The 17,761-nt window shown below is 46.7% G+C and overlaps 1 protein-coding gene across 3 annotated transcripts in view; it reads left to right on the forward strand.

The window, feature by feature from the left end:
- The window catches only part of cfap77 (cilia and flagella associated protein 77), a 42,918-nt gene that overhangs the window by 21,039 nt on the left and 4,118 nt on the right, over positions 1–17,761 (forward strand). For all 3 annotated transcript variants that reach the window (XM_061261844.1, XM_061261842.1, XM_061261843.1), the window contains exons 4-7: positions 1,808–1,907; positions 3,625–3,856; positions 10,649–10,754; positions 13,204–13,305. In XM_061261844.1, the coding sequence (XP_061117828.1) occupies positions 1,808–1,907; positions 3,625–3,856; positions 10,649–10,754; positions 13,204–13,305 (540 nt within the window). The remainder of the gene's footprint in view (positions 1–1,807; positions 1,908–3,624; positions 3,857–10,648; positions 10,755–13,203; positions 13,306–17,761) is intronic.

Below are 17,761 nucleotides of genomic sequence, written 5' to 3' on the forward strand. Positions count from 1 at the left end.
GGTTGATATCGTATTAGTTCACATAGTATTGACCCCTTAAGGGTTTTTTTTTTTTAACAGTGCAATGTTCAATCACTATGATAACAGGACATATTGTATGAAAGCGTTAAAACTCACGGTTCTATCTGTGCAACCAATTATAAGAGTATAACAGTTTTTTTGTAACTGCATAATATCAACAAGTTGCCATATGTCCTTTTGGAATCTCCAAACTGCCTAGACATAGCTTAGAACAAAACAATGCAAAATGCTCATTTTTGGTGATATTGTCATGAAATTTGAAAGGGGATTTGTCCAGTGTTGTGGCTATTGTGTCTCTAAGTACAACAGCCAAAGCCACAATAATCTGTAGCCACTCAAACACTATTTTCAGTGGCAAAAAAGCTTACACTGTGTTTGAGCTTCTGTAACTTTGTTTTCGTAATATTTGGAGTAATTCTGACTTACTAAAGGGTTACCTTTAATTGCGGGTATGTCATTTTTCAAGCTTTCTGTCAAGAAAAAGGGCCATACTTAAGCGGACACTAAAGCACAATAACAGTTTGTTTTTCATTGAAGTACAGCATGTGATGAATCACAATGAATCACAGATTTTTAAAATGATTCATCGCATTTTAAAACGTTATCATTTCACAGGCCTAATTGCAATACAGTAGCCCACCACCATCCTTGTGGAGCCAAAATTCCCACCCACAACACACCCAGGGAACGCAGGAGATCCTGGGGAGGGATCCTGAGGAGTATCGCAAAACGTTAACCGTTCAGAGTGAACACCCTGTTCAATAGGCAGACCATTCTGCCTGACGAACGAGTCCATACTGCTGTAATGCAGAGCGCGGCTCTTGCGATTGGATCAAACGAGTCGCTGATGAGCTGCGTTGAGCGGCTGGCTGGTTTGATTGGTAGGCAGGAGTCAGAGAGTGACGGCAGGCATGAGGCGGCAGCGCCAGCTGTGGGCTTTGTGAAGTCTCTCTTTCCAAGTCGCCAGGGAAGAGATTCACTGCATCCTGCCCCGTCAACCTGTAAGTGATTCAGCGGTCACGAATCGCGAGGCACAGCTGACAAGCGCCAGCTGGAGGGACAGAAGGCTTCAATACTGTGTCAGCTACACTACCGAGTTGGCGACTACCAGTATTCATAAAATAAAATAAAATTCATTTGGGTCTTGTTTTGAACATACTTATGGTAATTAGTGCTTTTTAAGTGTTTTGCATAATTAAACATTTAGATTAAGTTCACCCCCCCCCCCTTCCTCCCTCAGTCTCACTAGGCTCAACTCTTAGAGAAAGAGGAAAAGTCTCAAAGCAGCTGACAAGTATTCTTGGCACATCAACGTCCTCGTCAGTGGATTGTCAGTTTTTTTTTTTTCGGAAAAAAAAATACGGTCTCCGAAATGCAATTTACAGGCCCAGCTTTGCAGTGTGTCCTACCATGGCTGTCAGAACGGACTTTGGTCGGGTTCTTTGCAGTGCCCGTCTCCCCCCTGAAAAAGAAAATAAAACAGTAGGTTAGACTGGATGGAAGCCGGTATTAAACCTGAGACAGTGTTACTTAGATTTCTACAGGTTCAAGATCAAAATAAAAACCTGGGTAACAGTGGGATCTGATTCTGTTCTTTATTTTGTATATGTGTCCCTATATTTGGTGCACGCTTATGACATCAGCGACCAGTACAAAGAGCAGAGTACCCTGTCTAAGAACCCTTTAGATTTTATAGCTCAACGCCTGCCCCATTCTGTCGCTCTGTGCTAAAATACACCCCCATTAAACACATGTCCTCACTCCTCCTCTTCAACCCTCTCTGCAGTCACGCCTGGGGAAGACCCGGTCAAGGGGGCTGTCCTTCCCGGGACCAGACTTTGTGTACGGGATGGCAACAACCGTCAGGGACGGGGGTGTTCCAGAAGGTGAGGACGCTCCGTCATGCTAGAACACCTCCTACCCCTTTCCTTCCCAGAATTCATAGCTCTCAAGGTCATCCCCTAGGTCTCAAAATCGTGGACATTGGACATGGCCACCCCAGAAGCTTTTATGAAGCGCCTTTTCCAAAGTAGGTAGTGCTGTGTTTTGTGTGGGTTATGTGTGTATGTGTACATGCTGGGTGGATGAGATGTGCGAGTGTGTGTTTGCCCATATGTGTTGAGTGGGTGGGGTGTTTGCGTGTACAATGTTAGGTGGGGACATATCAGAAGTGGAAGAGACAGGGGCTTGGGCCTTCCTGTCAGCCATGATGTCACATCCTGTTTCAATAAGTAACCATTTTCTCCAGGGAGACGGCCCTCTCTGTCATTCTACCCAATGCTGGGAGACAAACTGTGTTTGGCTTCTGCTTCACCTCCTCAGCTCCTTCCTCTTTCCTGCCCCTTTTAATTATGCACTTCCAGCAGCCGACAGTCACCCGAAAATGTCAAACTTTCCCTCTTCGGCTCTCCGTCAGCTCCATCGCCTCTGCCTCCCGGACCTGGAAGGGCTGTCTTCAGAACGGGCTGAACTGTCAGCCGTGAGCGGTCTCTGACTGCTTAAATACGCGGCTCTCTCAAAAACCAAGCCCCCCTAAGATCTGTCACCACTTAGCAGACGGAGGCAAAGAGAGAGGGGGAAAAAAAACAGCTGACAACCCACCGTTCTTTTTAAAAAAATTGAAAGAATCGGGTTTCAATAACTGTGACAAGAGTAACAAAAGCTTGCTGGCAGCGGTGGTGGTAATGAGACCAGGGGAACACACCTCCGTCTTGTCAAAGAGATGGAAATTACTGAGGAGCCCGAGTCAAACACGCTCCGAGACGTCACCGTTTCACAACTAATCAAAACTAGCTGAAGGGAAATTGATGTAGCGCTGATCGCTTCACAGAGAAACTAGCTCCTTTAAACTCTTTTTAAATGGTTATAAATATTTTAAAAGAGAGAGTATCGCACTGGGACCTGCCGCATTTGCATTACAGGATGATAATTTTTTTCGCTTGATTTGATTAAATAAATATTAACAGACTGGATTATGATAAACTGTATACAAAGCTGTGCTTTCTGAATCCTGATTGGTCAGGTGTTGACTGACCTGGGGTCCAGCAGGGTGATGCCGAATTGAACTCCCTGCTGAAAAAAACTGTTCAAGCTAGGTTTTTAAACAGCTGGTAGCTGGTTGACCAGTTCCGATAAGATCCATACTCAACATGGTTTGACCAGCTCAAGCTATGTTTGGACAGCTGGTAGCTGGAAATCTCAAACTGGTCATTGCTGGATTTTACACTGGGAGATTAAAAAAAGAGAATAAACAGTTGTTGAAATAGTAAACATGTATATAATTGAAAGACACTTTAGAAGTGACAAAAAGGGTACCAATCAGCAGAGATATTGTGTTATTCCTCAGGGTGTGCACTTCTGTGAAAACAAGCCTGTCCACCTTGAACATAGAGCTCAGATAGGATGAAAATGTAAATGACTCCAAATAAACCTTAACTTCATAAGAAAGGACAATTAAAATTGAGCGCACAAATTTCACACAATTAGTTATTTTTAAAAACTTTTCTTTAAAACAAAATGGCTGCAATACACGTGCTCTGTTGCCCTGCCTGGTTCCACTCTCATCTTTGGCCCTTGCCCCTTTGCCCCACCCTCTCGTGGCAGCCATCTCCCACTGGCACTCGCAGTCCCGTGGCCAGTCCAGCGCCCGTGCCAAGATGGGGGAGAAGGACTTTGTGGCACTGAACCGGGAGGGGGTGAAGTCGGGCCTGGTGACGGCCAAGGAGCACTACCAGTACCGCGCCAGCCACGACATCAGGCGCCTGATCCCAGCCAGGGCGGGCACACTGGCTGCACCTCCCAAGATTCCTGACATCACTTTTGGGGCCCCCACACGGTAAGTGCCCCCCCCGATCCTGATCCTTCTTTCCCCTGTATACCACTCCCCCCCCACCCCCAACACCCGTAATTGCTGGAGTTCCGATCACTTGGCAGTGTGCCGTGTAGAAACACGTAAAGAAAGTCCTGCTGAAAAAACTAAAGCTTTAAAGACTGGCCTGCTGTGGGTTGAGATTGCCTGGAATGATTCCAAATGGGTTAATAGCTCATAGCCCTGCTGGAAAAAATAGTTCAAGCTAGGTTTTGAAACAGCTGGTAGCTGGTTGACCAGTTCAGACCAGCTTTGGCAATGTTTTGAAACAGACAAGCTACCAGCACTGGCTGGTTGACCAGGTCATACCCAGCTAGACCAGCTTATGACCAGCTTGACCAGTTCAATCACCGCCAGCTGCTACGCATATGTTCGCCTCTGCGGTGTGATGGGTGTTGGGTCCTGATGTACAGTGTGATGGGTCCTGATGTACAGTGTGATGGGTCTAGGTCCTGATGTACAGTGTGATGGGTGTAGGTCCTGATGTACAGTGTGATGGGTGTAGGTCCTGATGTACAGTGTGATGGGTGTTGGGTCCTGATGTACAGTGTGATGGGTTCTGATGTACAGTGTGATAGGTGTTGGGTCCTGATGTACAGTGTGATGGGTGTTGGGTCCTGATGTACAGTGTGATGGGTGTTGGGTCCTGATGTACAGTGTGATGGGTGTAGGTCCTGATGTACAGTGTGTTGGGTCCTGATGTACAGTGTGATGGGTGTAGGTCCTGATGTACAGTGTGATGGGTGTTGGGTCCTGATGTACAGTGTGATGGGTTCTGATGTACAGTGTGATGGGTGTTGGGTCCTGATGTACAGTGTGATGGGTGTTGGGTCCTGATGTACAGTGTGATGGGTGTAGGTCCTGAGGTGTAGTGTGATGAGTGTTGGGTCCTGATGTACAGTGTGATGGGTGTAGGTCCTGATGTACAGTGTGATGGGTGTAGGTCCTGATGTACAGTGTGATGGGTCCTGATGTACAGTGTGATGGGTGTAGGTCCTGAGGTGTAGTGTGATGAGTGTTGGGTCCTGATGTACAGTGTGATGGGTGTAGGTCCTGATGTACAGTGTGATGGGTGTAGGTCCTGATGTACAGTGTGATGGGTCCTGATGTACAGTGTGATGGGTGTAGGTCCTGATGTACAGTGTGATGGGTGTAGGTCCTGATGTACAGTGTGATGGGTCCTGATGTACAGTGTGATGGGTGTAGGCCCTGATGTACAGTGTGATGGGCGTAGGCCCTGATGTACAGTGTGATGGGTCCTGATGTACAGTGTGATGGGTCCTGATGTACAGTGTGATGGGTGTAGGTCCTGATGTACAGTGTGATGGGCGTAGGTCCTGATGTACAGTGTGATGGGTCCTGATGTACAGTGTGATGGGCGTAGGCCCTGATACGCGCGTGATCGGGGAACAATCCGTATTGCGCCGACGTCTCCCACCGCGCAGCTCGCCTGTCTGTCTCAATGGAGCGCTCGCTTGAACGCGGGTGACAGCAGAGATGTTATTTATAGGTTTAAAGAAAGAAAGAGTCATTGAAGTGATTTTTAAAAAAAACCCTGCAATGGCAGCGACATGAAAAAATGGCATCATTTATTCCGTTTTACACACTGAGGGCTGTTCTGCTGCCGGCACAAAGGGAAGAGACACGGATCGGGGCGTAATTGTTAAATCGCTAATCCGGGGGAAACAAAGAGCCATTACCGCTTAGTAAAAATGAATGTCAACACTTAGCGCAGTGAAATTCGTCATGTATATTTTAAAGCGTGGCCTAATAGCCGTTTTCATACCGGACATCAGCGCTGATTGGAAGTTGCGGGTTTGCGTCCGCGCCTGCCGGGCCTGTGTCTCGGGGCGTTCGTCTCCATTTGGCCCAGCCTCTAAGTACCCTGACGGGCGGAGAGAGGCGTCAAAGAGCCTTTTTAAGTGGCGAAGCTGCGAGGAGAGATTCGGGCAGTTCACGCCGCGCTCCACTGTGTGCTCCGCCGCCGAGAAAAACAGACCCACGGCGGCAACCGGCCGGCTCCTCGCAGGAAACGATTAGTCGCTGCCGTGCACCCCCGAAAGAAGGAGAGAACTGACCGCGGCAAGCGTGTGATGTCACCACTGCTGCTTTTCTTGACATCATGCAGCTGTTGTGACATCATGCAGTTTGGAGGACAGCACACCCCCCCCCCCCTTCCATCAACAGTAAGGTTGCAGTGAGCATTGGAGTGAGCATTGCAGTGTGAGCATAATTCCAAAATCCAGAGAAAGGGGGGGGGGGGTACTTCTTGAAAGATTCTTGACTTTAGTGACTTTAGTTTTACAATTGTAAAACAAATTCTTACTCAATTACACAAAGGTACAAACATAATGCGATCAAACGCTTTGAAATTTCACTACAAAGAGCGTACATTTGTCTGAGGTGATCACAAACGGTTTGTGTGAATTTTAAACAAACTTAAATGTCGCAGTTGTAAAGTATGAGTAGGACATGTGTAACAGAGGTGCAGTACAATTGTAACAATGAAAAATAACCACGGAAATCCTGAATATCTGCTTTATTTTGCAGGTCAAATCACTCCATATTCTGCATGGTTGTTTAAACCAATAACCATTACATTACATTATTGGCATTTGGCAGACGCTCTTATCCAGAGCGACATACAGTTGATTAGACTAAGCAGGAGACAATTACCCCTGGAGCAATGCAGGGTTAAGGGCCTTGCTCAAGGGCCCAACGGCTGTGCGGATTGGGAATCGAACCACCACCCTTGCGGGTCCCAGTCATGGACCTTAACCACTACACCACAGGCCGCCCGATTAGGAATGTGATTTATTTGAGTTTATTGCACGATTGGATGAGTTGTAGCTTTGTATTTTTGTCTCGTGTTCACATTCAAGAGACAAAAATTGTTACAAAGAAATCCATGTTTAAAACTGTATTTGAGTTGTGTACAAATACAACAATATATACAGCGGGCTCCAGAATTATTGGCACTCATGACTGGCAATACATAAATCATACTTTAAAAAAATAAATAATATAATTATTGAGATAAACTAAAAAAATTCCAACATGTGAAAAATACTGTGTATATGAACGCATTTTCGCATCTGTGCTTATATTGTTGGGCGAGAAAATGCGTTTGTTATGAAGCTTTACAATTATGTTGGTTCTCTCCGAAAGATTCACAATCAGATTCATTGTCTGAGTTGATTTGCTGATCCAATCACAAGACTCTTCTTTCCACATCAAAGCATTATGATTGGTTCACATCAGTGAATCCCTGATAAAACACGATAGCTTCACCCGATCAGGGATTAATGAAGCCTTGTTCACCCGACACTGCTGTACAGTGAGTGTGTTCTCAGTTGGGCCCGCAGTTTCTAACTACGGGGATCAAAGTTTAGAATTTGAATTTGAATTAGAAAAGTTTGTCCTTACATTCTGCTGTACATTCTTACATTACATTATTGGCAATTTGGCAGACGCTCTTATCCAGAGCGACGTACAGTTGACTAGCAGGAGGCAATCCTCCCCTGGAGCAATGCAGGGTTAAGGGCCACAAGCTATAGGGAGAAACCACACGCCCCCTCATCAAGAGATCATACTAACCGCAGTCAATTTAGCCATCTAGCTGAGGAGCCAGCTTTGAGGAACAGTTCCTTTTTTTTCCTTTTTCACAACTTTGGGGAATTGGACAGAGCAGCAGCGCAAACAGAGCGAGATCCTTCAGAAGAGCCAGCGCACCCCCCCTAGCCTCCGTGTTTCAGGAGCAGCCTTCCTCCCCAGACTGGGGGGTAAAGTAAGGGGGGTCCCCTCTCACGGGGGGTGGGGGGGGGTTGGCGAGATACGAGAGGAAGCCAATTCATCCTTCCCTCCGCAGAGACGCCTCGAGAGCTGGGCTTTCATCAGAGATACATCACCGTTACTCCTCTCCTGAGTGTGCAGGCAGCAGCCCCCCCCCCCCCCACCACACACACACACAGACACACGCACACAGACACACGCACACGCACATGCACTCACACCCACACACAAACACAAACACACACACACACACACACACACACAAACACAAACACACATACACACGCACACACACACACTCACACACATACTCACACTCTCACACACACACACAGACACACGCACTCACGCCCACACACCAACACACAAACACACACACAAACACACATACACACACACACGCACACACACACACACACACACAAGCACACACACACACAAGCACACCCACACACACACACACCCACACACACACACGCCCACGCACACACACACATACACACACACACCCGCACACGCACACACACACACACCCACACACACACATCTCCATCCTCCTTCCTTTTCCTGCCACTCTTCAAATGGAGTTGAATTATTTAGCTAAAAACACCCCTGTGCACAATTGGTGTCTCTGTGCTCCCTGTGTGTTTTTCATTCGCTCATCTTTCCTCGTCTCTCTCCCCTGTTTCTCTCTCGGTCCTCTCTCTAAGGGCTATGCCAGCTTTTTAGCATGGGAGGAGTTGAGGAACCTCTTCCGTACACGAACAGACAATACCTCCTCCTTTAATTCAATTAAAGACACTAATTAGTGTAACACGACGCAGTGTAAAATTCCCCTCTCCTCATACGTTTCAAAAGCTCCCTCCCTCTACCCGGTTTCTCTGTCTCCTGGCGGCTTCGCTCTCCCACTGTTCCCCTCTCCCTCTCTCTCTCTCTCTCTCTCTTTCCTTCTCCCTCTCCCTCCTTCCCTCTCTCTCTCTCCCTCTCCCTCTCTGCTTCTCTCTCCCTCCCTCTCTCTCCCTCTCCCTCTCTCCCTCACTCCCTCTCTCTCGCTCTCTGCCTCTCTCTCCCTCCCTCTCCCTCTCTCTCCCTCCCGCTCCCTCCCGCTCCCTCCCTCCCTCTCCCCGTGTCAGTGCAGATTTATTCTGTGTCTGACGCGTTCAGACAGGGTCAGGAGAAGGGAGGTGAGTGTACAATCAGAGATAAGATCATGGCTCCCGTGGGGCTTGTTTGGCCCTACACCCGATCCATCAACCGCTGGTTCCCAGTGCCAAGGTCAGCTCTAATGAGCATGTGCTGGGATCTTATTCTCAAACCACCACCCCCCCCCCTCGCTACAGAGGAACAAACACACAGACGAGTGCTCACACATCCGTACACACACACACACTGTCACACACACACTGTCACGCACACACACTGTCACACACACACCCACACTGTCACGCACACACACTGTCACACACACACACACCCACACTGTCACACACAAACACACTGTCACACACACACACACACACACACACACAAACACACTGTCACACACGCACACACACACTGTCACACACAAACACACTGTCACACACACACACACACACACACTGTCACACACACACACACACTGTCACACACAAACACACTGTCACACACACACACTGTCACACAGGCAGACTGTCACACACACACTGTCACACACAAACACACTGTCACACACACGCACACTGTCACACAGGCACACTGTCACACACACACACACACACTGTCACACACACGCACACTGTCACACACACACACTGTCTCACACAAACACACTGTCACACACAAACACACTGTCACACACAAACACACTGTCACACACACACACTGTCACACAGGCAGACTGTCACACACAAACACACACACTGTCACACACAAACACACTGTCACACACAAACACACTGACACCAACACACTGTCACACACAAACACACTGTCACACAGGCAGACTGTCACACACAAACACACTGTCACACACAAACACACTCTCGCACAAACACACTGTCACACACACACACACACTGTCACACAAACACACTGTCACACACACACACACACACTGTCACACAAACACACTGACACCAACACACTGTCACACACACACACACTGTCACACAGGCACACTGTCACATACACACACACTGTCACACACACGCTGTCACGCACACACACTGTCACACAGGCACACTGTCACATACACACACACTGTCACACACACGCTGTCACACACACACACTGTCACACAGGCACACTGTCACACACACACACACTGTCACGCACACAGTCACACAAACATACTGTCACACACAAACACTGTCACACAGGCACACTGTCACACACACACACACACACACACACACACACTGTCACACACAAACACACTGTCACACAAACACTGTCACACACAAACACACTGTCACACACAGGCACATGTCCATGCGTGTCAAAATTACCCAGACACACCGAAGCTCAGAACGACTTCACTCGCAAATAAGAACGCTCGACCGGACCGGACTTGGCCAAGCCGGGCAGGACCAGACCGGACCAGGTACTGTAGGCCGATCGGTCGGCACGTCCGCGGTCGGCCCCTGTTGTCACGGTTGCAGGTCCAGGGAGGGGGCAGGAGGGGGGGACGGGACGGGGACGGGGGTTTACTCAGCGCTTCCGTCCAAACTCATTAACCGTCTCCGTGGCGGAGCGGGGGGGTGTGTGGAGGGGCATGTGGAGCGCACTAATGAAGCAATAAAAGTCGCTGCGGGGGGGGGTGCCAGACGAGCCGGGTCGCGATTGAGACGTTCCTCGGAAAAGCGGAACGGGCCGGAACGTTCCGGGTCCTCGTCCTGGGTCCTCGTCCTGGGCGTAGGGGCCCGTGGCCGTGGCGAGGCGTGGCGCTCACAGGCTCACAGCTGGTGGTGCTCCTCTCTTCCTCAGCCCCTCCACTCCCATCGCTGGCCTGATGGAGCACCAGTACTCCAAGAGCTGGCTGGAGGAGCAGCGCGCCAAAGGCCAAGCCAGGCTGGAGAGACGACACAAGAGGGTGAGAGACCGCACGCGGGTGTGTGTGTGTGTGTGTGTGTGTGTGTGTGTCTGTGTGTGTGAGTGTGTGTGTGAGTGTGTGTGTGTGTGTGTGTGTGTGTGTGTGTGTGAGAGTGTGTGTGTGTGTGTGTGTGTGTGTGAGAGAGAGCGAGTGTGTGTGTGTGTGTGTCTGTGTGTGAGAGAGGTATATGGGAGTCGTGAAGAAAATTAAGAAATCTAATAACAATACTAAAGTAATAATTATGTTATTTAGTTGATGTTTTTATACAAAACGACTTACAGTTGATTAGACTAAGCAGGGGACAATCCACCTCCTGGAGCAATGTGGGGATAAGGCTGAATGGCCCAACAGCTGTGCGGATGGTATCATGGCTACACCAGGGCTTAGTCTGTCTACTACTACCACTACTATTATTATTATCGTTTGTAGTATTATGATTACCATCATCAGATTTGTTGTACACCAGTGTGCTATTAGAAGGGGACTGTAAGATTAGGGCCCGTGGTTAACCTGCTGCTCAGGTCTCTGTGCTTGGCTCTCATTTTCGCACAGACTGATAACATATAAATATCCAAGAACATTAAAAAAATATATATATATTTTTAACTTAAACACATTTTAGCTCAATCAAATATCATTGATTAATATTTTAATCAAAATGTTGTTGTTTTTTAAAAAATGAAACACAGACATTTGCCAAAATGCCAAAGATCAAATACATTTTATCAATATCAAATATGTCAAATTAACACAATGAATCAATTTCCAACAGATGAAGCTGTATCACATGAAATAGATATGCATAGGGGTGTTCACAATGCAATACTGCATACTGCAGACAGCAGGTGAAATCATAAGCATTTAAATGTACTTATAGTTTTTCATTACATTAATAACTTACCAACAATTACTTAATAACAAATCAATAAATCAAATTTAAACTTTTCAGAATAAAAAAACCTCTGGATATAACAGCTGAAATTAATTTACAAATTACACTCACTGAACACTATTAGGAACACCTGTGCAGATACCTATTCATGCAATTATCTAATCAGCCAATCGTGTGGCAGCAGTGTAATGCATAAAATCATGACCTCAGTTAATATTCACATCAACCATCAGAATGGGGAATAAATGTGATATAAGTGACTTTTACCGTGGAATGATTGTTCATGCCAGACAGGGTGGTTTGAGTATCTTAGAAACTGCTGATCTCCTGGGATTTCCACACACAGCAGTCTCTCGAGATGGCAGAGAATGGTGCGAAAAACAAAAAACATCCAGTGAGCAGTTGTTAATGAGAGGTCAGAGGAGAAGGGCCAGACTGGTTGAAGCTGACAGGAAGGTGACAGTAGCACAAATAACCATTTCAAGATCGTATGCAGAAGAGCATCTCTGAACACACAATGTGTCAAACCTCAAACGTGTCAAAGTGGCTACAGCAGCAGAAGACTTACTAAGTCTAAAGTCTAAATACCTAATAAAGTGCTCACTGAGTGTATATGATTTCAATAATTTAATAAGGACAATATTTAGTTTATGAAATAGAATTGAGAATAAAAGATACGTACAGTATATATTGAAAAATATTTCAGCAATATAAAATTGATTAAATTAAAGATCGCATATATAGAAGACAGTATATTGTCAGTATTGTGTAATGCAAAATAATTCAATTGATGTATATCGGGCAAGGGATACATTTGTATTCAAATCTAGTAAGTTGAATACACAATCAAAATAAATAAATCTCCATCAAAGTCATTACACGAGCCGATAGCTAATAATACACGTAATAAGCACCGTTATTTCCCCGGTTTGCTCGAGTGCGGAGGCAGGTGTGCGGAGCCGGGAGTAGATTGAAGAGGCAGGAGCGCTAGCCGCACACTGCAGAAATAATTCAGCCCTGGCCAAATATTAATGCTCACATTTAGAAAGAAGTACACGGACGGAAGGTGCTCAGGTGCACAGACACAAAGCGCGTTTTTCTTCTCGCGCCATAATCGCTAGGCGACCGCGGCGGTCATGCGTAAGACATAAATAAGACGATCGATTGGGTCCTGTCGGCTAGACTCAATTATCAGTCCAATTTACATATGGCAAAATACCTGGATATCTACTTTAAAAACTCAGTCATAGCATTTAAGCAAATGCTTACTGTGGTCTAGGAATAGAGTGAGGTTGTCCATTAAGGTAACGTAGGACAGCCTGCAGCTTACTGGCTTGTTACACGACTGGGACCCGGAAGGTTGGTGGTTCTAGCCATGATAAGATCTGCGCAGCTGGACCTTAACTTCACATCACTCCAGGGGATTTTCTCCTGCTCAGTCTAATCAACTGAAAGTTGTTGTTTTTTTTTAAAGTGTCAGCTATTATTATAAAGGTTATCTGGCTGTTTGTCAGTCTTTCCGTGGCATTCACCGTCCTGGATGGCGTCTCTCCACAGGCCCGTCTGGGGTGTATACCGGAGACGCGGACCACCATTCTGAGGAAGAGCTGTCCAATCGCTGAGCCCCCCTCCTTGTGGAAACTGCCTCGTTTCCAGGAGGTGAGACGCCCATAGATCACTTAACCAGTTCCACACCTCCCACTACTGCAGGACCTTGTGGCAACAAGCTGTACTCTCCAAAGTCAATATCAGCCAACAGTCAATATTGTTTCAACAACAAAAAAATATATATATATTAATTACACCTGGTAGATTTGAGATGATTAATGACAAACAAAGGATAAAAGGATAATGGGTATCTAATGGGAGTTTCTTTGGACACCGGCAATGTGTGAATAGGTATCTCATAAATCCTTGGTTCATCCAACCAAACAGTTTTCATTTTCTTGGCAGAGCTGTTCCAGGTATAACACTGCATATGGTCTACCGCTCAAACTCTGTCATAAGTAATAGTTCAGAAAGTCGTTACGTTTTCAAGACACTGTTATCTGGCAGCTGGAAGACCCCCCCCCCCCCCCCCTTCCCCCACAAACAACATTACAACCTCAGTCAGCCTACCCCACTGCCCCATTTGGATACTATTTGGGGAAGGGGCTCTGTAAAACTAAGACTTTATCCACCCCCTAATGGAAAAACTCAATCGTTTCTCAGATCTTGCTTTGCAGCCTGAAATCCCCCTGTATGCGCCCGCTGTGTGGTTTTTGGGTTACCGGTCAGACTGGACTGCCAGCAGCACCCCGTTGCCCTGTGGCACAGGGGTCCCCTAATGGCCGGGACGGTGACATGGGGGAAGGGGGAGGGGGTGTTCAAATTAAAAGTTTCCTTCCCACTGAACAATCAATAGCGCTTTGCGCACGGCTGCTGAATCCACAGTCGCCAGGCACCTCAGAGGTGGGAACCAAAGGGCAGGAGCGCAGGGGACAGCCTGGAATTTGGGCACAGGCTGCACACGCTCCAAAGCTCTCGCACCAGCGTTGTTAAAATTGATGGATGGTCTTAAGCCTCTTGTTCCACCAGACAATCCCCCCCACCCCACCCCCCCACCCCAGCTTTGGTATTCTCCCCCTCTCTGTCCCCTCTCTCTAAGCAGATGAACGCAGTCTTCAGTGAACTCCGTAAAGGATAAGAGAGGGATATGAGGCATTGGCAAAACAGAATACTTATATACACACACACACACACAATCTGAAACACAGTAGTGGTGATTATTAAAATATAAATTGCAGTTTAAGTATTTGAATAATTTATGTTCTTATGGCTCTGTACTCCTGCACATTGGATTTGAAATGAAACAATGAACATGTGGTTGGAGTGCAGATATTCTCCTTTAATTTGAGGGTATTTTTAGAGCACCAAAGGTAATTGGACATTTTACTCAGGTGTATTCAATAGCTTTCTTGGTGCCGGTACAAGAAAGCTTTCAGTCTTGATTCTAGGCTTTCGATGAGACTTTGGAGTCTGTTATCGGTGTTTGTCAACATGAGGACCATAGTTGTGCCAATGACAGTCAAGGAAGCCATTGTGAAGCTCAGAAATAAGAACAAAATAGTCAGACCAAACAATATGACATCATTAAGAAGAAAAAGAGCATTTGTCTATGTTTGGGATCATTGCTTTGCTGTGAGATGAAGCACCATCCAATGAGTTTAGAGGCATTTGTTTGAACTTGAGCAGATATGATGCTTCAATACACATCAGAATTAAATCTGTTGCTATTAGCAATTACATTATCAAAGTCAACTGAGCCAGCACCTGTGGCAGCCAAACTATAACACCCCACCATCATGTTTCACACATGAGGGAGGGGGCTTTGATTATTGGGTAGTTCCTTTTAACCTCCACACTTTGGTCTTGCCATCACTCTGACACAAGTCAATCTGGGTCTCGTCTGTCCACAAGACCTTTTTCCAGAACTCTGCAGGCTCTTTTAGGTACTACTAAGCAAATTATAACCTGGCCATAATACTGTTTTTGCATCCAAGCGGTTTGCATCTTGTAGCGTAGCCTCTGTTTACAAGGTGCTTTGTTGAGAGCAATCACTGACACATCCACGTATGCCGCCTGAAGAGTGTTTCTGATCTGTCGCACAGGTGTTTGGGGGTTTTTTCTTCATTATGGCAAGACTTTTTCTGTCATCAACTGTAAAGGTCTCCTGCCAGCCCCTGAGATTCCCAGTGTTCTCTTTCAAACAATTAATTCTGGTCAGCCAATTGCTTGGCCTATGTCACTGACTGTTTTTGTCTTTTTTCTCAGCCTCATAATGGCATTGGCACAACTCTGGTCCTCATGATGACAAAAGCCTTTTGCAGATGTCAAAGGCAATCAAAAGCCTAAAATCAAGATTAGACACTGAAAGCTTTCTGATACCTGTACTGAGGAAGTGATTTAATAAATTTGATTAATCAGAAACAACAGAGAATCCAAGTGTCCAATTACTTTTTGTCCCCAGAAATGGATATGTATAAAAAGTATATAGTTCCTACATAGATCACCCGATATGGATATAAATACCCTCAAATTAAAGGTGACAGTCTGCACTTTAACCTCATTGTTTCTATTCAAATTCAATGTGCTGGAGTACAGAGCCAAAATAACATAAATTGTAGCACTGTCCGAATACTTACAAACTTTGTCCTTCTGAGTTATCTGCTTCAGAGGTGGATCAAAGTTTTCCTCAAAGTAGCACCACTTCTTGAATGAACAAACTGAACCATCTTTTTTTTTTTTGTTGAGGAGAGCGCCAACACCTTGGTACAACACGTTTTCTCACAAGAAAGTCTTGATGTGCAAGTTGAAGCTTCTGGCAAACTCACAAAAGACATTTTTACAACTTGCAAAGCTGAGTCCCCACTTCTCTTATGATGCAAGTATCTTAACAAGAACCTTGGAATCAATTCTGTTCAGTAACAGAGAAAATAACTGTAGCCAATAAAACAACAGCTGTGTGTGCAGGAACCCTATGTTAGCACTGATTGGCTCATTGGGTGTGGGAACCTCATGCCACAACCAAAACTGCTGGTTGATTGTGATATCACAGTTAATGGGGTTGGGGTGAAAGCACACACAGTGACACACTCAATGCGAAACACGCATTCCCTCTGAAAAAATGACAGTTACACGTTAGCATTATATTTGCGCGGCATACAATTGCCAGACCTGGGTGAAATATGTCATTGTTTTGGATTCAAATACTGTTCTATGCTTTACTGAGCTTGTCTGATGTATTGGGCCTATATAATATTCTCAAAACGTGCAAATCCCACCTTCTAGTCCTCTTGGTTGACTCAGCTGCACCAGGCAAGATTAATCGAGCACAGAAAAGTATTTGAATCCAAAAACAATGACATGATATAACTGTTTCGGTCTACTCGTTCCCTGCAAACACTCAAAGTTCAGGCCTGGTTTCAACCAATTACACCCCCCACCCCCCACCCCCCCACTCGCCCCCAAGCAAGGCCACAACCCTTCATCCAGGGGGAGTCACGGGGCTGCAGCCTGCTCTGGTCTCCTGGCTGTGAGGCTGGGGGTTTTGTGCACCAAGAAAGTGATGATTTCCCACCCCCACCTCTGCGGCGATTTCTCTCTCTCTCCCACCCACCCTGTGGCCGGCACAAGCCTCCAATTAAATCAAAAGTGGTTTGTTTTTATTGGTCTTTTGCGCTGACAAGTGGGCTATCATCCTGACGGCTTTACCTGTCAGCGAGCTGGAGAAAATCTTCCATTGACAATGCCCAACGCTTCCAATTAGGGCGGAATCAGGCTCCCGGCGCGCTAACGATCTTTCCTTTCTCCCCAAAGGACCCCCCCCCCCCCACCGCCTCCCTCCCCCCAACCCCCAACCAACACGCTCGTGCACACACACACACACAGAAATGTATTCGCACGCGTGTACACATACAGACTCACACACATGCTCCCGCACACAGGCAGAGACTCCCACACTCACACACACGTTCCCACACGCTCTCACACGCTCACACACGCACACACACGCTCCCACACGCTCGCACACGCACACACACGCTCCCACACACTCCCACACGCACACACACGCTCCCACACGCTCGCACACGCACACACACACACACGCGTGCACCCGCCGCACAGACACACACACTTCCGCTCTGACACGTGCCCACACCGCCCCGCGCCTCTCCGCCCGTATTTTCCCCGGCCCTGCTTGCATTCTCTCCGTCTCCGGCGCGCGCCTCCGCCCGCAAATTACAGACACAAAACGGGCCAGCGTGCCGCAGAGGAGGCCTGTCGTCCGAGGCTGTCAGCTTTAATGAGCCGATGAAGGTTTATTCCGCCGGCACGCAGGCACTAAATTCTTTCTTGTATGACAGCTGACTGCGAAAGGCGAATGTTAACCTTATAAAAGATTTAGTAATTCTCATTATTTTCTGTCAAGTATCATTTCTGATGGCTTTAGGTTAGACATTTGCATCCCTGACTCCTCCGGAGCGTGCCCGATTCTTTTAGTGTTTTCTTTTCCTTCATCGTTTGTTTGTTTCTCGTCAGCTTCCTCTTCTTTTTTTTTTTTTTTTTTTTTACA

This window comes from Conger conger, chromosome 11 (genome assembly GCF_963514075.1).
Source record: "Conger conger chromosome 11, fConCon1.1, whole genome shotgun sequence".
In the NCBI taxonomy this organism is placed as follows: Eukaryota; Metazoa; Chordata; class Actinopteri; order Anguilliformes; family Congridae; genus Conger; species Conger conger.